Here is a 19787-nt window from a genome sequence, read left to right as displayed (position 1 = left end):
GAGCCCCAGACCATTTTTCCATCCCCTCATCTTTCCCCCTTTCTCCTCTCCCACTCATCCACGAGGAGCAGCTGCAGGATTCACTTGCAGCCAGAAGGGAAGACAGGCAGACAGCTGTCACGCTGTGAACCAGACCTTAAACTGTGGTTTGGAGGGGAACTTTTGAGCTTGGTTTCCCACTTGCAGAACAAAGAGCAGCTGCTTTTGACACTTGTAGCTTTGTGCTGATGCTGGAGTTCGATTTGCAATTACAGATCCCACGTAGGGAAACTGGATTCAAACAACCAGTGCAAAACATTCTCACCGGACTTCTTTTCATTGATCTTTTCACTGGGAAAATAAACCCGCTGGGAAAATGAATCCACGATGAAAATAAACCCAAATTCTCTATAAAATGAGAGAATGTTTAAATGAGGATGAGAGGGGTGTGTGGGATCTCAAAGGAGGGAATGTTTAAATGAGGATGTGAGGGGTGTGTGGGATCTCAAAGGAGGGAATGTTTAAATGAGGATGAGAGGGGTGTGTGGGATCTCTTGGAGGAGGGAATGTTTAAATGAGAGTGAGAGGGGTGTGTGGGATCTCTTGGAGGAGGGAATGTTTAAATGAGGATGAGAAGGAGTGTGTGGGATCTCAGAGGAGGGAATGTTTAAATGAGGATGAGAGGGGTGTGTGGGATCTCAGAGGAGGGAATGTTTAAATGAGGGTGAGAAGGAGTGTGTGGGATCTCTCAGAAGAGAGAATGTTTAAATGAGGATGAGAGGGGTGTGTGGGATCTTTTGGAGGAGGGAATGTTTAAATGAGGATGAGAGGGGTGTGTGGGATCTCAAAGGAGGGAATGTTTAAATGAGGATGTGAGGAGTGTATGGGATTTCAGAGGAGGGAATGTTTAAATGAGAGTGAGAAGGAGTGTGTGGGATCTCTCAGAAGAGAGAATGTTTAAGTGAGGGTGAGAGGGGTGTGTGGGATCTTTTGGAGGAGGGAATGTTTAAATGAGGATGAGAGGGGTGTGTGGGATCTCAGAGGAGGGAATGTTTAAATGAGGATGTGAGGGGTGTGTGGGATCTCAGAGGAGGGAATGTTTAAATGAGGATGTGAGGAGTGTGTGGGATCTCTTGGATGCTGTAAATGGTGTGACTGGAAACACTCACAGCAGATAGGCTGGCTCCTGGTTTTATTGTACGGAATCTGAAGGCAGCGAGCGCTGAGGAGGGAGCAGAGCTTGGCTCTGTGTCCGTGTGTGCTGCAGCAGCGAGGGATGGGATGGAATTTTGGCCAGGCTGGGAATGAGCAGAGCCAGCCGTGAGTCACATGGGCCGCTGCAGACACCACAGCAGTTGGGTAAGAAGTGCAGCAGCACAATTGGAGCAGCCCCGCTGACCTCACAGCTGAGCACTCTATTTAAGATCTGGCTCCCAGATGTTGCGGGAGGATCGAGGCAGCTGCAGAGCCAGCCTGGAGTGGGAGAGCCGGGAATATTCCCAGCCCCTCGCTGCCCTGGAGATGATTGCGCTGCTCTTCTTCTCTGCCCTGCTGTGGGACGAGGCTGGAGCGTGGGGCTTCAAGGATGGAGTGCTGCACAACTCCATCTGGTTAGGTAAGAAATCTCTTCCTTATCACCAGTGGTTTGCTGCAGGGTAAAGATGAGCTCCCAGCACCGCAGAGCGGAGCTGTGCGTTGGTATCGGCCAAATTCTGCGCTGAAATTTCTCGAAATCGCTTTACCTGAGTAGTGACTGTCCCTTTTTACAAGCTTACTATTTGTGCAGTTTCACTGAGCTGCAGGGAAAGGTAATTATAGAACATTTCATCTGAATGTCTTTTCCTGCAGCAGGAGGTAAAGTGAAAACTGTGTTCATCAAATAACAGTGGCTTTGTTTTGAGGGAAAAAACGAGCCTGGAAAGAAACATTTGCCAAAGGAATGAATTACTTTCTGCATGAGCATACTTCCCATGCCTGGGGTCCTGCATGTGGAAATAAATGATCTGGAAATAATAGTGATAACATTTCCTGGCTTTCTGGAAAAGTGCAGAAATGGGGATGTTTGGGCCATTGGCTTGTTCACATCATTTAGCAGCATGGAGAAGATTTCAAATGGGCAAGACAAAAATGCTGTGGGAATTGGTTCTTGTACCTCAAGTGGGTTTCAAGAGCTCTGAGGGTTCTTTTATAGCTCGTTATAATTATCCAATACAACAGAGAACTGACTCAGGGTAGAGCCTCATTGGGGATGCCAAAATCAAGGCACACACTGAGTGCTCTGCTTTCCAGACAAATGCTTACAAATCCTTTATCCCCCGTAGAATGCCGTGTATTTCCCTGAGGATTTTCAGGAATCCCTGGAGCTGCCTGTGCTCAGGTGTCTCATGAGCCACCACGTGGCTCCAGCCCCTCTCAGAGGAGCCTGCAAAGCACCAGGAACACAAACGAGGCACAGAAATGATCTTTTCCATTTGGCTGCACATTTTTAATGACTTCTCCTTCCCCCCCAAACCTTGGGCCGTGCCTGTTGTGCCTCACAATTCCTGAGGGTGCTCAGGTGGGGAGAGCCCCAAGAAAGAGCAACTGGACAGCTCCAGGCTCCACCTCAGCCATTCAAAAATTTGGGATAACAGTGATCATTTGAGCAGTTTCATGAATTGGAGTCAAATGGAAGAAAAATCTTTTCAATGCTTTAAAATGGAACAACTGTGTGCTAATTGGAATGCATCATAAAATTCTGTTTGGCTACACCTCTAAGCATTTACCAGGAGAGTAAATAAAAATAAACCAGGGGGTAAAAAACCTGATGGCTTTCTCTAAATAAACAAACCAAAACAGAAGTGCACCATCTTGTGTAAGTACAGCAATAACATTATTGAAATGAACCTCAGAGTGCAGTTAATTGAATTACCAATGGAATTCAGTCACTCTGTATATAAATGAAGATAAAACTGGCGAATTTGCAGCCATCCAGTTCATGCTTCTTTGCATTTAAAAATAACTTGAATAGTAAAAGAAGTCACCCCAATTTCAGCCTCACCGTGCCCGAGCATCAGTGGAATAAAACCTGGAGATGCACAGTGACATCTGAGCTTTGCTTTTCTCCTCTTCTGAAGAGGAACCAAACCCAAAATCCAGGAAAATTTCCATTTCACCTTGTCCCTCCACAAACCCTTGGCATATGTAGATGTAAAATCTGGAATTGCTGCCACTCTGGAAACTCTCCTGCCTTTTACCTTTCTCCTTGTCACAAAACCCTCGTGCTCCTCAGCCAGTGCTGCTGCAGGTGCCTCTGTCACCTCCTTGGGAATTCATTCCTGGTGCCAATGGAATTTCAGTGATTCCTGGGTGCCAGTGGAATTTCAGTGCTGCCCAGTTTTGCCACCAGCACGTTGTGACCAGGGATTTATTGCCAGCTGAGCTGGGGGTCAGTGCAGTTGTGCCCAGGTTTGTTCCTAGGCTCGTTCCAGTGCCAGTTCTCAGTGCCATGGGGTTTTCCAGGACAGCTGCTGCACTCTGATCACAATTCCAATTCCTTTCTCATTCCCATCCCCATGTCTGGGGGGTTCAGGGGCTGCACCAACCCCATTTGGTGAAGTTCTCTGAGCAGCAGAGGCCCCTGCCCGGAGCTCTACGTGGCCACCCTCTGCTTAAAAGTGAAATATTCCTCTTTATTTACCATTTAGCATTGGTTTCATGCACATTGTAGGTATTTTATTGGCCAAATTTCACGCTGCCTGTGTTTGTGCAGCAGAGGTTGGCTGCATTTCCCCACCTCCCGCTGCTGTGGGTGAGCTGAGGGTCGCTGTCCTTGCAGGATCCCGCTGTCTCCGTGCTCCAAGGAGGCGTTTTGGGAAGTGGGAGTTGGAACAAACACGGACTGCCAGCCGTGGAACCAAACCACGGCCCTGTGGCACGTGCTTGTGCTCACCAGAAAAATCAACATTTCCTGCAGGTTTATCCACAGGGCCACGAGCTCACCTCCATAAACAGCAATTTGTGCACGTTTTCCTGTGAATATGTGTAGGGAAGTATATCCAGAGACATAAATATGTAAGTGAGGAGCTAACCCTGCTCTGATCTAGGTCTAGGTTTGATCAGGAGCTTATCTGCTCGCACAGCCCCACCTGGAATTAAGGAGAGAGGGGGGAAAAATTTGCCAGTGCAAGCTCCCATCAGTTAATTAGGACTTTCTGTGTCATTAAGTGGGACACCCAGAGGCAGCAGCAGCTCTCAGAGCTGGGGGGAGGACGTGTGTGTGGTCTGTTTTCCCAAAGGCTCTTTATTCACGTTGCAGAGGAATAAAAGAGATGAAAGCCGGTTGCTCCTCACAGGGTGGTGCTGCTGCTGGTCTCAGCCTGGCAGACTCTGTGAAGGGCTGATCTTGCCAGCAATATTCTGGAAAACTCAGTGCCTGTCCATAGTGACATTCCAGCAATAAGTGGGGGCAGATACATTTAGAGGGATAAGATCTGAAAATGATATTGCCAGGTGAAAAAAACTCGGTAATGGTGAGTTTGTAGTGGCAGCTCTGAGAGCTCAAGGAATACCATCAGTGGTTTCCAATCACCTTCCAGCTCCCTTCCCTGGGCTCTGCAGGGATCAATAATGTGGATTCCAGGCTGTTCCCAGAGCAGCCAGGCTCAGATCCTGAGGGATTCAGGGCTCTACCAGCGCTGCATTCCCAATCCAACCCAACATTCCCAACTCCACACACACAGTGAGCTGATTGATCCTGATTTCCCATGAGCTTAGCCACAACAGATTATTGAGTGACTGCAAAGTAATACTTCCTTTGAATAAACTCTTAATTAAAAAGGAGTTTTTGTACCAGAACACACCATGATCCCCCAGCTGTGGGATGTTGTGGCTAATGGAACTGGCTCCTTCAGGAAGATTTTTCCATGTAAGAGCTGTTATCCCGTGCCCATGCCAGTGATATTCCCAGGCATGCTGCAGAAAGAGGCTCTCCCTCTCCTGAGGCTGTTGTCAGCAATATAATTTATTTCTCTAGGCACAAGGCCAGCGACTGCAGGTCCAAAAATCACCCTGGCAAACGTCATCCCGTGTCTATTAAGGGCTCTCATCATTCCTAACCACAATTCCGTGGCTTTTTATATAAACCTCCCCTAACCCTGGCTCCAAGCGTGTCCCTAGAAAATACATCCTTTATTTTTATGCTACAAATAACTACTGTAAAAATGCTGCCTGCTTTCCATCTTTTCTCAGTCACGTTGGCTGGGCAGAGCTGCAAACAGCCATTCCTCTCAGATTATGCTAAATATAAGTGAGACCTAAACAAAAAGCCCCTTCAGATTAGATATGCAGATTGCTGCTGAGACAGATTTCCATGCATATGGCACCAGACAAGTGCAACATGCAAAGATTATAAAACTTGCAGCAGCACCGGCAGTTTCTAGGTTTCCTTGGAAAGCTGTTTTATCTCAGACTTGCCACAGCAAAGTAAAAAAATAATGAAGAAAGTCCTTTAATTTTCTGTGCAGCAGAAATGTCAGCCAGCAATTGTTTTGGTCCTGCCCTTTGTGACACACACTCAGATATTTTTTATTTGACATTTTTCCCCCCTTTAATTTCTGCCTCTCCTCTATCCAAGTAGCTGTGATTTCACCTCTCTGGAGGTTCAAAACAAAGCTCTGATTCATCTTCCAAAGGCTCTGGGAGTTCCAGCCAAAAGGCTGCTGTGATAGGGATGGAGAAGGAGCTTTCCCCGAGTCAGATGGGACACACAGAGCTCGGGATGCTGACCCCACATGGTTCCCATGGCTACTGTCCCCAGAGCCATCCCGGGGGAGCCTTCCCAGCTTTTGTTCCTCTTCTGTTGTTCACAAACTCTCCAAGCACCGACTCGCTCTGTTCTGAACTTCTCCCGCACCAAATCCTACCTTTGGCTGTCACACACACACCTTAGGGTGTCACACACACCTTAGGGTGTCACACACATCCCTTAGGGTGTCACACACATCCCTTAGGGTCACACACATCCCTTAGAGTCACACACATCCCTTAGGGTGTCACACACATCCCTTAGGGTGTCACACACATCCCTTAGGGTCACACACACCCCTTAGGGTCACACACATCCCTTAGGGTCACACACATCCCTCAGGGTGTCACACATCCCTTAGGGTCACACACACCCCTTAGGGTCACACACATCCCTTAGAGTCACACACATCCCTTAGGGTGTCACACACATCCCTTAGGGTCACACACATCCCTTAGGGTCACACACACCCCTTAGGGTCACACACACCCCTTAGGGTCACACACATCCCTTAGGGTCACACACATCCCTTTGGGTGTCACACACACCTTAGGGTGTCACATACACACCTTAGGGTGTCACACACACACCTTAATGTCACACACACCTTAGGGTGTCACACACATCCCTGTGGGTCACACACATCCCTTAGGGTGTCACACACACCCCTTAGGGTGTCACACACACCTTAGGGTGTCACATACACACCTTAGGGTGTCACACACATCCCTTAGGGTCACACACATCCCTTAGGGTCACACACACCCCTTAGGGTCACACACATCCCTCAGGGTCACACACATCCCTTTGGGTGTCACACACATCCCTTAGGGTCACACACATCCCTTAGGGTCACACACACCTCTTAATGTCACACACACCCCTTAGGGTGACACACACCCCTCAGGATCACACACATCCCTTAGGGTCACACACATCCCTGTGGGTCACACACATCCCTCAGGGTCACACACATCCCTTAGGGTGACACACACACCCCTTAGGGTGTCACACACATCCCTTAGGGTCACACACATCCCTTAGGGTGTCACACACATCCCCTAGGGTCACACACATCCCTTAGGGTCACACACACACCTTAGGGTGTCACACATCCCTTTGGGTCACACACACCCCTTAGGGTGTCACACACATCCCTTAGGGTGTCACACACATCCCTTAGGGTGTCACACACATCCCTTAGGGTGTCACACACATCCCTTAGGGTCACACACATCCCTCAGGGTTACACACATCCCTGTGGGTCACACACATCCCTTAGGGTCACACACATCCCTTAGGGTCACACACATCCCTTAGAGTCACACACATCCCTTAGGGTCACACACATCCCTTAGGGTGTCACACACACCCCTTAGGGTGTCACACATCCCTGTGGGTCACACACATCCCTTAGGGTGTCACACACACCCCTTAGGGTGTCACACATCCCTGTGGGTCACACACATCCCTTAGGGTGTCACACACACCCCTTAGGGTGTCACACATCCCTGTGGGTCACACACATCCCTTAGGGTGTCACACACATCCCTTAGGGTGTCACACACATCCCTTAGGGTGTCACACACACCCCTTAGGGTGTCACACACATCCCTGTGGGTCACACACACCCCTTAGGGTGTCACACATCCCTGTGGGTCACACACACCCCTTAGGGTGTCACACACACCCCTTAGGGTGTCACACATCCCTTAGGGTGTCACACACATCCCTGTGGGTCACACACACCCCTTAGGGTGTCACACATCCCTGTGGGTCACACACATCCCTTAGGGTGTCACACACACCCCTTAGGGTGTCACACATCCCTTAGGGTGTCACACACATCCCTTTGGGTGTCACACACACCTTAGGGTGTCACATACACACCTTAGGGTCACACACATCCCTTAGGGTCACACACACCCCTTAGGGTCACACACACCCCTTAGGGTCACACACATCCCTTAGGGTCACACACATCCCTTTGGGTGTCACACACACCTTAGGGTGTCACACACACACCTTAATGTCACACACACCTTAGGGTGTCACACACATCCCTGTGGGTCACACACATCCCTTAGGGTGTCACACACACCCCTTAGGGTGTCACACACACCTTAGGGTGTCACATACACACCTTAGGGTGTCACACACATCCCTTAGGGTCACACACATCCCTTAGGGTCACACACACCCCTTAGGGTCACACACATCCCTTAGGGTCACACACATCCCTTAGGGTCACACACACCCCTTAGGGTCACACACATCCCTCAGGGTCACACACATCCCTTTGGGTGTCACACACATCCCTTAGGGTGTCACACACATCCCTTAGGGTGACACACACCCCTCAGGGTCACACACATCCCTTAGGGTCACACACACACCTTAGGGTCACACACATCCCTCAGGGTCACACACATCCCTTAGGGTGTCACACACGTCCCTTAGGGTGTCACACACACCCCTTAGGGTGTCACACACATCCCTGTGGGTCACACACACCCCTTAGGGTGTCACACATCCCTGTGGGTCACACACACCCCTTAGGGTGTCACACACATCCCTTAGGGTCACACACATCCCTTAGGGTGTCACACACATCCCTTAGGGTGTCACACATCCCTTAGGGTGTCACACACATCCCTTAGGGTGTCACACACATCCCTTAGGGTCACACACATCCCTGTGGGTCACACACACCCCTTAGGGTGTCACACATCCCTTAGGGTGTCACACACATCCCTTAGGGTGTCACACACATCCCTTAGGGTGTCACACACATCCCTTAGGGTCACACACACCCCTTAGGGTCACACACATCCCTTAGGGTCACACACATCCCTCTGGCTCGGGCAGGATGAGCTGTCCTGCCGCTTCCTGCATGGCTCAGCTGAAGGTTTCACCTGGGCGAGGATCAGCCTGACGTGCAGGGCTGGGGGAGCTGCTGGAGCAGGTGAGAGCTGATCCCTGATCTTTGTCCCCGTTTGTCCCCGCAGAGCGAGCAGCCGGCGTGTATCACCGCGAGGCGCGCTCCGGCAAGTACCGCCTCACCTACGCCGAGGCCAAGGCCGTGTGCGAGTACGAGGGAGGACACCTGGCCACGTACCAGCAGCTGGAGGCAGCTCGGAAAATAGGTCTGGAAAAAGTCAGGGCCCCTTGGTCCTCATGGGGCTCCTTCTGAGGGTGGCTGGTTGTGTGTTTTCATGTGTTCTGAGCTCCAGGCCTTGGAGATTTGGAAACTCCATGGATTTTTGCCTATTTGGTAACTGAGCATGGGTGCCAGGGTGTCCTCACCCTCCCAGCCAGCAATTCCCAATTCCCAATATCCCACTCATCCCTGCCCTCTGGCACTGGGAGCCATTCCCTGGCTCCTGTCCCTCCGTCCCTTGTCCCCAGTCCCTCTCCAGCTCTCCTGGAGCCCCTTCAGGCCCTGCAAGGGGCTCTGAGCTCTCCCTGGATCCTTCCCTTCTCCAGGGGAACATTCCCAGCTCTCCCTGGATCCTTCCCTTCTCCAGGGGAACATTCCCAGCTCTCCCTGGATCCTTCCCTTTTCCAGGGGAACATTCCCAGCTCTCCCTGGATCCTTCCCTTCCCCAGGGGAACATTCCCAGCTCTCCCTGGATCCTTCCCTTCTCCAGGGGAACATTCCCAGCTCTCCCTGGATCCTTCCCTTCTCCAGGGAAACATTCCCAGCTCTCCCTGGATCCTTCCCTTCTCCAGGGGAACATTCCCAGCTCTCCCTGGATCCTTCCCTTCTCCAGGAGAACATTCCCAGCTCTCCCTGGATCCTTCCCTTCTCCAGGAGAACATTCCCAGCTCTCCCTGGATCCTTCCCTTCTCCAGGGAAACATTCCCAGCTCTCCCAACCTGGCTCCAGAGGGCTCCAGAGCATCTCCCTGAGTTCCTCTGGACTCGCTCCAACCACTCAGCATCTTTTGTTTCCATCAAGATATTTTCTCTGCAAGGGAATGAGTTCTGTTCTTCGAGTGAAAAGTGGAGCTGAGTGAGGGGTCCCCTGTATTTCCCTGTATTTCCAGCTGATTCCTAATAAGTTTCTCATTCATTCAGAACCCTGGGAAAACAATGGAAAATATCCTGTACTCCAGACATTTTTTCACTCTGCTGTTGAGTCAGAAGCTGGCTCCCAGCACCAGCACATGTGAAAAGGGTACTTTTGTTTCTTCTGAGGAGCTCAGAGCCCTAAAATGCCACAAATATGTTCCAGTTCCTCTCCATAAAAACATTGGATGGGTTTTTACCAGAGGGTGAACAACATTGCATTTTTTGGCTCTTGCTGTTAAGTTCTCAGCCACAAAATGCATTAACGGGATCTTTCTGTTTGGCAAGAAATACTCGAGGCATTTCAGGTATTTACATTTAAATTGAAAGTGTTTTAAGCAAATACTTGGGGATTTTAGCTGTCTGTAGTATTTGTCTGTAGTATTTTATGTATTTTTAGAACTTAATGCTGAGAACTCTTGAGACAGGATTGAGTAAATTCATGTAACTTCAAAAGGGAAACAAGAGAACACCCTTGGAAAACTCATCCAATGGATAATTGGATTACAAGTGCTGGTAGAGCACTTGAAACTGACTGCCCGGGGAACTGTGCAGTCCATCTGCGTTTGATTTGGGGCTTCAGATGAACAACCAGTAATCACATCACACAGAACTTAATTCAGTTTTATCCTCTGTATTTAAAATTATCCTCTCAACGTCCTGTTCTCCCTTGTAGCTCAGTTTCTATCAGGCCAACTACACCCAGGTCACCGAGCCATCAGCTTGAGTAAGGCTTTGTTGAGTAAGAGCAGCCCAGGACTGATGGAATCCACGTCTCATTTTCCCTCTGCTGCAGGTTTCCACGTGTGTGCTGCTGGCTGGATGGCAAAGGGCAGAGTTGGTTATCCCATAGTAAAAGCTGGAGCCAACTGTGGCTTTGGCAAGACTGGAATTGTTGACTATGGAATTCGCCTCAACAGGAGCGAGAGGTGGGACGCCTACTGCTACAACCCCAATGGTGAGGATGACAACCATGGGGGTGTCCTCTTCTGTCCTCTTCTGTGTCCTCTTCTGTCCTCTTCTGCATTTAGCCCACGATTAACTGAATAATCTAAGGGGTTTCTGCCCATAATCTGAGGTGTTCTGCCTGCAACAGGATAAATTTAGTGACAACCTAATTTTTTGTGTCTGAGATAGGGCAGCTCTGAAAATGAATGCCCTGCCTGGGACTGGTGCTTTTAGGAGCTTGTCCTAGGGAATTGTTCCCTGGGAGGGAGGTGAGGCTCTGGCACAGGGTGCCCAGAGAAGCTGGGGCTGCCCCTGGATCCCTGGAAGTGCCCAAGACCAGGCTGGACAGGGCTTGGAGCAGCCTGGGACAGTGGGAGGTGTCCCTGCCACAGCAGGGGTGGGATGGGATGAGTTTTTATGTCCCTTTCAATCCAAACCATCCCATAATTCTGCGATGCTACGAGTGAAACTCCCACCAGCTCCCAGCAGCGCTGTGTGTGTAATCAGACAAGGAAAAGTGGATCTCCAGAGCAGATCAGAGCTCCACCACGACTGACAAGAACCTCAGCAGAGACATCTCCCCATCACCTCCACACTGCACTGCAGGCAGCTGCAATACTCACATGGCCACTGCTGCCATGGGGACAGGGACGCTTTGGCTCTGGGTCCCTTCACTCAGCAGGGGACACGGAAAACACCAGGAAGGGAAGCAAAGCTCAGCTTGGCTCTGCTGCTGCTCCCAGTGCACAGCCCTGCCTGGCAGAGCCAGAGGCAGGCCATGACGTCTGCACAGCTGTGCACATTCTGTTTGTGCTCCCAGGGCTGGGGCTTGTTTATGTTCATCAAAATAGCTCTGTGGGGTGGGGGCCGTTCCCAGATGTTCCACACACAAAGAGCTGCACAGAGACTCCTGCCCTCGGAATTTCTGCATGGGACCATGTCCTTTGTCAGCCTCTCCCCTGGGACATGGGGAGCTGCTGTCCAGTTTGATCAGAGCTCAAAAGGAAACCAGAGCTGCCCAAATTGCACAGACACGAGTCCCCAGAGCTGCAGGGATCTGTGTTCACAGTCTGAGCTGCCCAAACTGCACAGACACGAGTCTCCAGAGCTGCAGGGATCTGTGTTCAGAGTCTGAGCTGCACAAACTGCACAGACACGAGTCTCCAGAGCTGCAGGGATCTGTGTTCATGCTCTGAGCTGCACAAACTGCACAGACACGAGTCCCCAGAGCTGCAGGGATCTGTGTTCACAGTCTGAGCTGCCCAAACTGCACAGACACGAGTCTCCAGAGCTGCAGGGATCTGTGTTCAGAGTCTGAGCTGCCCAAATTGCACAGACACGAGTCTCCAGAGCTCTGTGGATCTGTGTTCAGAGTCTGAGCCGCACAAACTGCACAGACACGAGTCTCCAGAGCTGCAGGGATCTGTGTTCACAGTCTGAGCTGCCCAAACTGCACAGACACGAGTCTCCAGAGCTGCAGGGATCTGTGTCCATGCTCTGAGCTGCCCAAACTGCACAGACACGAGTCTCCAGAGCTGCAGGGATCTGTGTTCATGCTCTGAGCTGCCCAAATTGCACAGACACGAGTCTCCAGAGCTCTGTGGATCTGTGTTCATGCTCTGAGCTGCCCAAACTGCACAGACACGAGTCTCCAGAGCTGCAGGGATCTGTGTCCATGCTCTGAGCTGCCCAAACTGCACAGACACAAGTCTCCAGAGCTCTGTGGATCTGTGTTCATGGTCTGTGGAGCCTGGCAGGGCTGTTTGCAGGTGGGACAGGAGCAGCCTGGGGGGATGGGGACAAATCTCTGACAGAACTGAGCCTGTGCTCTGCTCCAGGAGGCCAAAGATGGCAAGAGGAACTCGTGGAACTGTTTGGGTGTTTGAAGTGTTCATCCCACCTAGCAGTGAGCATGGAATGATGGAATCATGGAATGGGTTGGGTTGGAAGGGACCTTAAAGCCCCTCCAGTGCCATCCTTGCCATGGTCAGGGACACCTCCCACTGCCCCAGATTGCTCCAGCCTGGCCTTGGACACTTCCAGGGATCCAGGGGCAGCCACAGCTGCTCTGGGAATTCCATTCCAGCTCCTCCCCACCCTCCCAGCCAGCAATTCCCAATATCCCACCCATCCCTGCCCTCTGGCACTGGGAGCCATTCCCTGGCTCCTGTCCCTCCATCCCTTGTCCCCAGTCCCTCTCCAGCTCTCCTGGAGCCCCTTCAGGCCCTGGAAAAGGCTCCAAGGTGTTTCTGGAGCCTTCCCTTCTCCAGGTGAGCACCCCCAGCTCTTCCAGCCTGGCTCCAGAGGGGTTCCAGCCCTGGAGCAGCTCCATGGTCTCCTCTGGACTCTCTCCAACACATCCAGGTCTTTCTTGCATTCCAGCCCCTGAGCTGGAGCCATTTCTCCAGACACTGGAGCTGAGCTGGGAAGTTCTGGGCTCATGGACAATGTACAAACTCAGGGGGTTGATCCATCTTAGTGCTCCTAATTCCTGTGCCCTGGATACCCTGACACAGCACCTCCCCTTCTCCAGCTCTAAACTGGGATAAATCCTAAATTCAGGCAGGAATTCCCAGTTTGGTCAGCCCCGCTGTCAGGGAGCTGACAAAGTCCAAACAGCCCCTGGAAAAAAACAGGAACGTTTTTCTGCCAAAGGGATCCCAGAGCAGCAGGAACAACAGGAGTACAACACCAGCTATGTGATCACGAGCTGCTTTTTGTAGGAGACACGCTTGCAAGAGGTTTTTGAAGAAGAAAGGATGAACCTGAGTGTCAGTGGGACTTGCAAGTACAGCTGTAAAGCATGAGAGAGACAGAAATCCCAAACACCTTTTACATAAAACACAGCTCTGGCTCCGAATCCACCGCAGGCAGTGAAAGCTTTTCCTGTGAATTCAGTGAGGTTTGGATCACGCCTCTTGCTTCCCAAATATCTTCTTCCAAAAGCAAGGAATCACTGCCATTCACCAAGGGAACACAAGAGAAGCTTCATCACTCTGTATGGATGCTAACTGTGAAGCAGGGAGCACAGTGCCTGTGGAAATTGCAGGCCACATAACTTTCTCAGTCTTGCCTGGGAAAGTGGCCTGGGAATTCATAAGGAGGAATTAAAACAATCCTCAGAGATAGAAGACAGCCTTGCAGGTGCTGTTTGTTCCTTGGTTTCTTGCAAGAGAAGGTCGAGGGGTGGTGAACCCCACTGACCAATGATGGTGATGTGTTAGTTTACTAACCAATAAGAGTTTTCTTTTCTGTACTTTTCACGTATCAGTCTATAAAAAAGACCTGAAGAAATAAACGAGGAGAAGTTCTCCAGTTTGACTCCACGAGAGAGTCTTTGTTGTTCTTCTCACCGTTCCCAATAGAGTGACAACTCTGGATGTTCCCGTGTGCCTTCTGTTACCTCTGTCTCTCTCTTCTTTGCTTCCTTTGGGCTCTGTTCTCTGTGGATATATTTTTTCTTTAGTTTCTCAGCCTTCTCTGGGCTCAATTCTCTGTGAATACAGCTTTCTATAGTCTCCCAGCCTTCTCTGGGCTGAATTCTTCTGGGATCCTCCCTCGTGGGGAGTTCCACTTATCTCAGTTCTCATTATTCAAAGTAAACTCTCGAGCTCGTTAGAATCTTGTTTCTCGTGTTTATTGGAGGATCCTTACAAAACTTAACAGGTTTCTTCAGGCTGGTTACAAGGTTAATCTTTGCAATTTGGAACATTTCTTTCTTCTGATGGTACAAACAAGGCCTTGTGGCACACTTCATGTTTGATACACAAAATGGCCCTGAACTACGCAGTTCTTTTATCTTTATACCTATTTTTATCCAATTAACAAGAGACACGTATATTATTTTTCTTAATGACCCAATGACCCATCACCTCTGTGATGCACTGCGGCATTTTCTATCCAATCACTCACTATTACCCAAAAACCTCCAGGAAAAGAACATGAAGAAGAAAGAAGAAGGACAAGAGACAACACCCTAAATCCTCCATCTTGTCTCCTGTTCTCTAAACTACTTTTTCACCCAGTGATTTAAGAAACTTTCTAATCTACACACCTACCTCTCTTATCTAATTTTAGCATTTGTTTTCATGTATCACTATGAAAACATGCTCATGAATTTCATATTATATGAAATTCAGTGTTCTCTTGAATCCCAGAACTAAACATTAAAATCAAGGGCACACAGTCTGTATTTCAGACTCCAACACCTTCCTACGCATCTCCAGGTCAGAGCACCGGAAGATTCAAATGAAAACTTAAACAAACTGGTTTTATTTCTCTGCTAGGAAAGGAGTGTGGTGGAGTCTTCACGGATTCCAAGCACGTTTTCAAGTCCCCGGGCTACCCGAAGGAGTACGAGAATGATCAGGTTTGCTACTGGCACATCCGCGTGAGGTACGGGCAGCGCATCCAGCTGCAGTTCCTGGAGTTCGATGTGGAGGAGGACACCGCCTGCCTGGCTGATTTCCTGGAAATCTACGACAGCTACGATGATATCAACGGATTTGTGGGCAGGTAAAGCGCATTTTAATATGCAAATTTGATATGCAAATCGATATGCAAATTCGTGTTTCATTTGTTCCCTCCCAGAAGAACGCTGTTTAGAAATTATAAAATATACTTACATGAATAAAAGCATTTTTAGAATTCTGTAAAAATCTGAAGGATTCATTGCTGCTAAATACTTTTATTAAAAAAATCTATATTTTTCTAGATATTTTTATAAATTATTTTTCTTTAAAATTTTTTTCTTTTTCAAATTTTTAACTTTTATAATTTTTTAAAGTGATTTTTATAAATTATTCTTCTCCTCATTTCATGCACCATTTGAACAAACTTTTTTGTGCAACTGTTCCAATTATTTGGAAATTTAACAGGCTCTTCTCTCCTTATTTCCCTTGATTTCACCCCTCAGAAAAACTTTATGCAATTGAGATTCCCCCTAATTCCTGTAGCAATATTCTCTGATTAATAATTTCTGGTAAATTTACTTAAATGTCATTCTGGTAAATTTACTTTAATGTCATTAACACAGACCTGGGAGGAGTTTCAGGGAAATGAGCTTTGCCTTTTTCTTTGTTACAATGAGATGAAAGGAAGCTGCGAGACTTTTTAGTTCTCTGCTTATCCCAATTCTCCAGGAAGAACCCCTGGCAGTCTCAAACATTTGTATTTTGTGTTTCCTTTAATTGAGAGGGGTTAAACTGTTAATAAAAATATATTTCATTTAAGTTGCTATCTGCTAAAGTTATTTTCTAACAATATCAGAACCAGGGTTTTAGTTCATCTCTCTTATTATTAATTCTCACTTTCCTCGATGTTACAGTTTTACTTACCCTTTTTTTGGTATGAAGTAATAAATGGAATTATTTGGAAATAGGAATATGGAATTATTCCATAATTTGGAATGAAAATTAAGGTAAAACTTTCCAGAACAAAAAGTAAAGCAAAGAAACTGATAAAAACCCCAATTCCCGCCACTTTTCACACCCTCTCTGCAAATCATGTGCAGCAAAGCAAGGATTCAGTCAAATTTCTGCTTTTACAGATAATTTAAATGGATTTTTTTTTCAATGTTGTTCCTCTCTTAGCCTTGGCTCACTTTTCCTTAAACCCTTGTGAAATTGCTTTTTTTCCCTTGTTTTGCATCATTTACATCCTGCAGATATTGAGAACTGCTTTCTCTCCTCAATCAGTGGGATGATGACAAAGAATTCTTTCTGCAATTGCTTTAACACAGAATTTTTATCCATAATAAGAAGATTTAAATCCAATTTTATCCCCTTGAGCCCCACGGAGCAGAGAGATGTCCTTTAATCATCAACATTTCATTTTTTTCCAGGTTTTGTGGAGATGAGTTGCCAGATGACATCATCAGCACAGGTAATTTATTTGTACTCTTTGTGGCAGATCAAAAAGCCAATTAATTACTTCTAAATAAATGTAAATCAGCCTAATTAGGGAGGCTGAATAACAGAGAGAAGTGTTCCCTGAAAAAAAAAATTAAAATCCCAAAAAACATGTCTGGGAAAAAACCTTAAAACCCAAAATATATCTGGAAAAAAAATCCTTTAAAACCCCAAAAATAAATCTGAAAAAAATTAAAAACTCAAAAATAAATCTGAAAAAAAGTTAAAACCCAAAAAATATTTCGGAAAAAAACCTTAAAACTCAAAAATATACCCAAAAAAAACCCCTTAAAACTCAAAAATATATCTGAAAAAAGTTAATACCCCAAAAATATATCTGGAAAAAGCCTTAAAACTGAAAAATATGTCTGAAAAAACTTAAGAACCAGAAAATATATCTGGAAAAAACACTTAAAGCTCAAAAAAATATATAAAAAAAACCTTAAGAGCCCCAAAATATTAATGTTAATATTATTCATAATGTTAAACTCCTCAAAAATATAACTGAATAAACCTTAAAGCTCAAAAATATATATCTAAAAAAGTTAATACCCCAAAAATATATCTGAAAAAAAACTTAAAGCTCAAAAAAAATCTGAAAAAACTTAAGAACCCAAAAATACATCCGGAAAAAGCCTTAAAACTGAAAAATATATCTGAAAAAACTTAAGAACCCAAAAATATATCTGAAAAAAACCCTTAAAATTCAAAAATATATCTGAAAAAACCTTAAAACTCGAAAATAAATCTGAAAAAAAGTTAAAACCCAAAAAATATATCTGAAGAAAACCTAAAAGCTCAAAAAAGTATCTGAAAAAAGTTAATACCCCAAAAATATATCTGAAAAAAGTTAAAACCCCAAAAATGTATCTGAAAAAAAACTTAAAGCTCAAAAAAATATCTGAAAAAACTTAAGAACACAAAAATAGATCTGAAAAAACCCTTAAAATTCAAAAATATATCTGAAAAAACCTTAAAGCTCAAAATATGTCTGAAAAAACTTAAGAACCCAAAAATATATCTGGAAAAAAACCCTTAAAACCCAAAATATATCTGGAAAAAAACTTTAAAACCCCAAAAATATATCTGAAATCCATGATTTTGATGCCACTTAAAGCCATAATTTTATTTTTTCTTTTCCCTGGCGCAGGGAACGTGATGACGCTGAAGTTTCTGACGGATGCCTCGGTGACAGCTGGAGGGTTCCAGATCAGATACACAACCCTGGACGCGCCTCCCAAGGCGGGGGATGGCAGGAACGCCACATCCCAAGGGAAAAACAACTTTTTAACGGGAAAATTTGGGATTATGTGAGCAGAGTAGGCAGCCACAGAAAGGTGTTTTAGACTGAATTCAATTCAGATATTTGTGGCTTCAGATAAGACATTTTTGTCATCTCTTTCGGAGTTTTTCTCTTTGGCTTTTCTATGTTTTGTTAATAAACTATGCTAGGGAATAAATTATAAAATATACTTACATGGATAATAGAAACCTATTTTTAGAATAGAAGTACTGTAAAAATATGAGGAATTCTTTGCTACCAAAGACTTAAAAAATTATTTTTCTATATAAAATGCTCTTTCTCCTCATTTCTTGCACCACTTGAACAAATTTTTGTGTGACTGTTCCCATTATTTTTAAACTTCACAGCCTCTTCTCTCCTTATTTCCCTTGATTTCCACATATTTATTTTTTAGACTGTTGCTTTTTTTTCCTGTTCTCTACACATTATTATAATTTTTATTTTTTTTTAACACCTGATTTTCTTAAACTCTAAGGGCTTTCAGTGCAAGCTTATTTTTAAGACACCAAAATTCATTTTGTGGATGGCCTGGCAGTTATCCAGGTGAAGATTGGGAAGAGCACAGGATCATTTGGATCCACACTTTAATCTTCTCATCAGATCGATGGATTCTGTCAGGGTTCCCTCATCCAGAGAAGAGCTCTTGAAGTCTTTTCACTTCTCTTAGTAAAGAATTAAAGGAATGACTTGGTGATGAGAATAAAAGCGTTGAGATGAAGCAGCAGGAGGAACTTCTCACCGAGCACGTTCAGAAGACACCAGCGAGGTGTTGGATGTTGTTTACACGGGTTTAAGACTGTTCTGGTTTAAATTGTTAAATTTAAATCCTTCTCTGTGTGTTTTTAACTGAAGCAGCATTAAAGCTACCTCTGTTCTAATCACACCGAGCTTGCAGAGAGTTATTTCTGTTTCTTGCTAGCGTTCCACTCTTGTTTTATTCATTTAAAGGAGTAAATAAGTTTGGCTTCTGAATGTTTTCTTGAGTCCAGATCTGCTGAAATCTACTGCTCACTAAGAATTTTCCTGTGAATTTTGTCTGGAGCATCTGTGTTCCTCATCATCATAATTCATCAGGAATGGTTTTGCACAAGGAAGATCTTAAGCTAATCAGCCCCATTTTTGCTTTGTTTATTCTAATTCTCGATTGTTTAAATTCATTTAATTTTTGAGCTTTTATTGTAATTTCACCGGGAATATAATCCTGTTTTCTGGCTGTACTGGAGAGCAACACTGCAGCTCCTCTCCTGGTTATTTCCAACACTTTATTCGTGCCCCACGAAACAAGTTTTGTGTCACGGCACTTACAGGGATTTAACTGTATCTAAAATGTGCTTTTTAATCCTGCCACCTTGTGTTCACAGTGCCTGTTGTACAACATTATTCCCATTTTCCAAGATCAGCAACACCGCGTGTCTAGAGGAAAGAGAATGAGGAAAAGTATGAGAATGTTAGTATTTTATTTATGACCTCGGGGTGGTTTTGTTGCTATTGTTGTTTTTCAGTGGGAAGCGACAGGTATCGCATTGATATGGATGAGAACCAGGGAATAGCTGGGATCCCCATGGGGTATTTTTTTGGGAAGAGACCCTTCCCAGGACAGCCACTCCCGCTGGGAATCCCTGGAGGTGACAGAGGCTCAGCCACGGCCGTGACTGCTCCGGCCCGGCTCTATCCCGGAGATCCAGGGCTTCCCAAAACTTTGGATTCGCTGCCAGAGCCGGGATTATTCCTATTTCACCTCTGCTGGGACATCCCATACGGGGGGCTCAGGGAATCCCGGTTTATGCCGGCA

The 19787-nt window shown here is 46.4% G+C and overlaps 1 protein-coding gene across 1 annotated transcript; it reads left to right on the top strand.

Annotated features, from left to right (window-relative positions):
• Positions 1-1438: 1438 nt before the first annotated feature.
• On the top strand, positions 1439-18853 carry TNFAIP6 (TNF alpha induced protein 6). The gene is made up of 6 exons (XM_058839233.1): positions 1439-1594; positions 8773-8910; positions 10632-10793; positions 15070-15298; positions 16626-16666; positions 17843-18853. The coding sequence occupies exons 1-6, from the start codon at positions 1501-1503 to the stop codon at positions 18004-18006; spliced, it is 828 nt and encodes a 275-aa protein (XP_058695216.1). The 5' UTR covers positions 1439-1500; the 3' UTR covers positions 18007-18853.
• Positions 18854-19787: the final 934 nt, after the last annotated feature.

Source organism: Poecile atricapillus, chromosome 5 (genome assembly GCF_030490865.1).
Source record: "Poecile atricapillus isolate bPoeAtr1 chromosome 5, bPoeAtr1.hap1, whole genome shotgun sequence".
In the NCBI taxonomy this organism is placed as follows: domain Eukaryota; kingdom Metazoa; phylum Chordata; class Aves; order Passeriformes; family Paridae; genus Poecile; species Poecile atricapillus.
This window is presented reverse-complemented; position numbering and strand designations above follow the sequence as displayed.

Coding starts and splice junctions, on each gene's coding strand:
- TNFAIP6 (XM_058839233.1), top strand. CDS start 1,501: ATGATTGCGCTGCTCTTCTTCTCTGCCCTGCTGTGGGACGAGGCTGGA. Junction 8,911..10,631: donor GGAGGCAGCTCGGAAAATAG/GTCTGGAAAAAG, acceptor CCTCTGCTGCAG/GTTTCCACGTGTGTGCTGCT. Junction 15,299..16,625: donor ATCAACGGATTTGTGGGCAG/GTAAAGCGCATT, acceptor ATTTTTTTCCAG/GTTTTGTGGAGATGAGTTGC.